Source organism: Eleginops maclovinus, chromosome 4, assembly GCF_036324505.1.
Source record: "Eleginops maclovinus isolate JMC-PN-2008 ecotype Puerto Natales chromosome 4, JC_Emac_rtc_rv5, whole genome shotgun sequence".
NCBI lineage: Eukaryota > Metazoa > Chordata > Actinopteri > Perciformes > Eleginopidae > Eleginops > Eleginops maclovinus.
In genome coordinates, this window is record NC_086352.1 from 827,362 (window position 1) to 832,684 (window position 5,323).

General features: G+C 50.8%; 1 protein-coding gene across 1 annotated transcript; it reads left to right on the forward strand.

Annotated features, from left to right (window-relative positions):
- The first annotated feature begins 686 nt into the window (after positions 1-686).
- LOC134862696 (uncharacterized) lies at positions 687-1,850 on the forward strand. The gene has a single exon (XM_063880712.1). It carries the CDS (start codon positions 960-962, stop codon positions 1,848-1,850), a length of 891 nt encoding a protein of 296 aa, XP_063736782.1. The 5' UTR covers positions 687-959.
- The last annotated feature ends 3,473 nt before the right edge of the window (positions 1,851-5,323 follow it).

Consider the following 5,323-nt stretch of genomic DNA (forward strand, 5'->3'; position numbering starts at 1 on the left):
ATTACGGAGCCATGTCTCAGTCAGGACAAGGACATGGGGATTGGAGGATTCCACCCAGACTTTAAGTTGGTCCATTTTTGGCACCAAGCTTCTTACATTTACATGCAGAAAACCCATATTGTTTCTAACACAAAAATCATGGAAACAGAGATCATGTGACTGAAAACCATTGAGGGGGGGAACAGTATCAAAAGGACCAGGGTTGACATGAACATTACCAGAGATTATGAGTAGTAACACAATCAGAGCACGGCAAAGGGAGGATGAGTCATTGTGTTTACATTTGTCAAGTGTAGGAAGATTAGAAGGTAAAATAATCATATTGCTGAGAAGACTCATAACATAACATGAAGACAGAGGAGGAATAGTAATGTTTACAATTGATGGTGACCCCAGAGACAGTGTAAACAGCAGGGAAGCCAAGTCTCTATTATAGATGTTGACTGAGTCAGTTTGATGGTCAGGCAAATGAGGGGGGTCGAAGAATATCAACTTCCCCATGTCAGTGTCAGTAATGGCGGCTGAGAGGACGCTGGCGTGAATGTCGCCGCTTCTCAGTTCTCCAAAGTTCTCCAACTCGCTAAAATTATCAGACTCCAAACTTGGATTCCTACCTCTGAATCGCGGGTCTACAGGTTGCTGCTACAGGGATTTGCAAATCGCTGTTGTTTACGAATTGATCTGCTTACTAGTAGGCATCAATCTCGCGTCGCTACATTCTCGTCAGCCTGTGTAATCTGCGTATACTTTTCATTCATTTCAAGACGATCTGTGGACTACCACCAACGAGAGTGTTCGTGTTACGGATACCCTGCTTGACACAGATCAACAGTGCTGCAACTGACCTGGTTCACCCGGACTGCCTCCTCCATAATAGTCTTGCTGAAGTTTTCCTGTTCGTAGTTAGCCGCCGCGCTAGCAGGCTAACACTTTCTGGTGCTCTTAGCTGGATAGCTAGGATGCGCTGTCTCGCTGCCATGACTCTCTACTCTGCGGCTGAACTTCTAAAACTCAGCACTCTCTCTTCTCCGAACTGTCTTGAGGTCATCAGATCTCTCTGCCTACTTCGTCGCCCCCGCTACGTGCATAGGGCTGCCAGGCACAAGTTTGTTTACATGGATAATACTCTTGCTGTCCCCTCAGTTAGGTGCACCGCTTCTCTGCTGCAACGTCATCATAACAAACCACGCCCACTTGCTGTCAACCGGTGTCCTCTGCTCCCCATCAATTGCACTGTGACCCCTGCTGCTGCCTCCATGAATAGGGCTGCCACATTTATGTTATTAAACACTCGCTCACTAAATAACAAAGCCCCACTAATTTATGAAGTTATTCTGGATAAAAAGCTGGACTTCCTATGTCTGACAGAGACATGGCAGAGCCAGCAGGACTTCGTAACTCTTAACCAAGCCACTCCCCCAGACTATGTGTATCTTCATAAGGCCCGTAGCCTTGGCCGTGGTGGTGGGCTAGCTGTTATTCATCGATCTAATATACTGGTCAAAGAATTTCCAGTCAGCTCCACTTCCTTCGAAAGTCTCCATTTTGCATTGGCAGGCGCTACACAGCTCCAAGTGCTGCTTATCTACCGGCCGCCTAAAGCCTCCACCCACTTCTTGTCAGAGCTCTCCGGGTTGCTTGCCACCATCTGCCCCATGTACCCATCTACTATTTTAATGGGTGACTTTAACATTCATGTGGACTCGGCTAACTGCCCCTTTGCCTCTGACTTTTTGTCACTATTGGACTGTTTTAGTATTGCGCAACATGTGCATGTTCCAACACACACCAAGGGGCACACCCTTGACCTTGTGTGCTCCACTGGAATCACCCCGTCATCTCCAGTGTGATGACCTGGCTATTTCGGACCATCTCGCCATCTCATTCTCTGTTTCTGTGCCCCTTCCCAGTCAGCCCAGTAAACGAACCATCACATTTCGGAAAACCAAACAGGTCTGCACATCCCTGTTGTCTTCCACCCTTGTGACCCACCTGGCCACTCCCCCTCTTAACACCACCGTGGATGGTCTGGTGGAACACTACAATACTGCTCTCTCCCTCAGTCTGGACTCAGTTGCCCCTCCCATAACCCGGTTGGTCTCATTTGCACGCCCCGCTCCCTGGTTTACTCCTGAGCTCCGCCTCATGAAAGCAGCCGGCCGCCAGCTTGAGAGGCGCTACAGGACATCTGGCCTCACCGTACACCATGAGGCCTACAAAGACCACATCAGGGACTACAAGGAGGCTCTCTTGAAGGCGAAGACACTCTACTACTCCATACTTATTAATAACCAACAAAACCACCCTAAAAAGCTTTTCATAACAATCAACCGACTACTGCGCCCTCCTGATTCCCCCCAACCCTCTGATGCAGCTGATCTGTGTTCCAGGTTCCTGGACTTCTTTCAGAAAAAAGTGGAAACTATTCATAATCACCTTCTGCAATATTCTACGCCACCCCCCCCTTCTCCCCACCATCCTGGTGCCGACACCCCTACTGCCTGCCCACTGCAGTGTTGCCTCTCCTCCTTCACCATGTTGGACACTGACCAGGTGCATGACTTGGTGTCCAAAGCGAAGACCTCCTCCAGCCAGCTGGACCCCATGCCTACCACCCTGGTGAAGACCTGCCTCCCTGTCATCTCTGCCTCTATTGCCGCCATCATAAACTGCTCACTGGACTCTGGTGTGGTGCCCTCAGGCTTCAAAACAGCTGCAGTCATTCCCACCTTGAAAAAGCCCGGTCTGGACCCTGACGACCCTAACAACTATCGTCCAATCTCCAACCTTCCTTTCCTAAGTAAAATTCTGGAAAGAGCAGTGGCTTCCCAGCTTCAACATCACACCATGAGCTCTTTGAACCCCTCCAATCTGGCTTCAGAACTCAACACAGCACCGAGACCGCCCTCATTAAAATCACTAACGACCTGCTCACTGCCGCCGACAATGGCCTCATCTCCATCCTCATCCTCCTCGACCTCTCTGCAGCCTTTGACACAGTGTCCCACTCCATCCTCCTCTCCCGTCTCACTGAGCTCATCGGCCTCAGGGGCTCAGCTCTCTCCTGGTTTCAGTCCTACCTTTCCAACCGCAAACAATATGTCACCCTGAAAGATGCCAACTCCATCCTGGCCCCAGTCAATCATGGCGTACCCCAGGGATCTGTGCTCGGCCCTCTCCTCTTCACCATCTACATGCTCCCCCTCGGCCAAATTATTCGTCACCACGGCCTCAGTTTCCACTGCTACGCCGACGACACTCAACTGTACATCAGCACCAAACCCTCCACTCTGCTCCCACCTGGCCCACTCATCAACTGTCTGCAAGAACTAAAAACCTGGATGACCTCTAACCTCCTCAAACTCAACAGCAATAAAACTGAGCTCATGGTTGTGGCGCCCAAGCCACTGCTCAGGAAGGTTGGGGATCTTCTCCTGGAAGTGGATGGCTGCTACATCACCCCATCACCCGTTGTCCGCAACCTGGGTGTCATTCTCGACCCCACTCTATCATTCCAGTCCCACATTAACAACATCACTAAATCTGCATTCTACCACCTGAAAAACATCTCAAGACTCCGACCCTCACTTTCAGCCTCAGTAACCGAAACCCTCATTCACTGCTTCATCTCCACCCGCCTGGATTATTGCAATGCCATCCTCACAGGTCTCCCCTCAAAAACCCTGGACAGACTGCAATATGTACAGAACTCTGCTGCTAGGGTCTTAACTGGCATTAAGCCCTGGCAGCACATCACCCCCACCCTCATGCAGCTCCACTGGTTACCTGTCAAATTCCGCATCAAATTCAAAATCCTATTACTCACCTACAAGTCCCTCCACGCCCTTGCCCCCCGTTACCTCTCCGACCTCCTACACCCCTACACCCCCCTGCGGTCCCTCAGGTCCTCTGTCAAGGACCAGCTGGCAGTACCCCCGCACCCGACTTAAGACTTTTGGGGACAGGGCCTTTTGTGTGTCTGCCCCTACCATGTGGAACCAACTCCCCCCACACATCCGCTGTGCCCCCTCAGTTGATTCATTTAAAAAGCACCTCAAGGCACACCTTTTCTCTGAGGCCTATGGACTTTAACCCCCTCACAACCCCACCTGGCGCCCTGCGCACTTGCACCCTCACTCACTCTCACGCACGCACTCACGCACACACACACACACACACACACACACACACACTCTTTGTAAAGCGACCTTGAGAGTCCTGAAAGGCGCTATATAAAATTAATTTATTATTATTATTATTATTATTATGTGCGCAACTGATGAGGGGGGCGAGACAGTAAGGAGAAAAGCAAGGAGAAGGAGGACATTGAATAGTTTAAGGCAGGCCATGCTAGGTTCGAGGAAAAAAAGTTGCTGCTAACAGTTAGCACAGTTAGCTGGATAAGTTAGGTCACACTCACCCACAAGTTGTATATCCACAGTCACGGACTTGTTAGTCCATAGTCTACATGAGTGTTAGCAAGTAACCACCAGAAACATTAGCAGGCACTGGTGAGCAGATAGCAGGCAGAGGCTGGCTAGATTAGCTGGCAGGGAATGTGGATAGCTAACCAAGGGGCTAGCAGGCTAATTAATCAAAGGGATAGCAGGCAAGCAGGCTAATTAACCAAAGGGCCAGCAAGCAAGCAGGCTAGGCAGGGTAAGAGGAGTACATGACGCATGGGACAGCAATGAATCAGCAGATGGGGTTTCCACAGAGCAGTGTAGCAGCACGCCATAGGCAGCAAGCAGCAGTGAAGCAGCAGATAGAATTACCACAGAGCAGTGTAGCAGCAGGCCTCAGGCAACAGTGAGGCAGCAGGTAGGATTACCACAGAGCAGTGTAGCAGAGCAGTGCAGCAGCAGGCCTCAGGCAGCAGTGAGGCAGCAGGTAGGATTACCACAGAGCAGTGTAGCAGAGCAGTGCAGCAGCAGGCCTCAGGCAGCAGTGAGGCAGCAGGTAGGATTACCACAGAGCAGTGTAGCAGAGCAGTGCAGCAGCAGGCCTCAGGCAACAGTGAGGCAGCAGGTAGGATTACCACAGAGCAGTGTAGCAGAGCAGTGCAGCAGCAGGCCTCAGGCAGCAGTGAGGCAGCAGGTAGGATTACCACAGAGCAGTGTAGCAGAGCAGTGCAGCAGATAGGACCCCTCCTGGTTTTTGGCTTGTTAGCGTCCTGGTTTTTAGCTTGTTAGCGTCCTATGTTTTAGCTTGTTAGCGCCCTGGTGTTTAGCTTGTTAGCGTCCTGGTGTTTAGCTTGTTAGCGTCCTGGTGTTTAGCTTGTTAGCGTCCTGGTGTTTGGCTTGTTCGCGTCCTGGTGTTTGGG

What these genes read in the sequence shown, in the direction of transcription:
- LOC134862696 (XM_063880712.1), top strand. Translation starts at nt 960, where the DNA reads ATGCGCTGTCTCGCTGCCATGACTCTCTACTCTGCGGCTGAACTTCTA.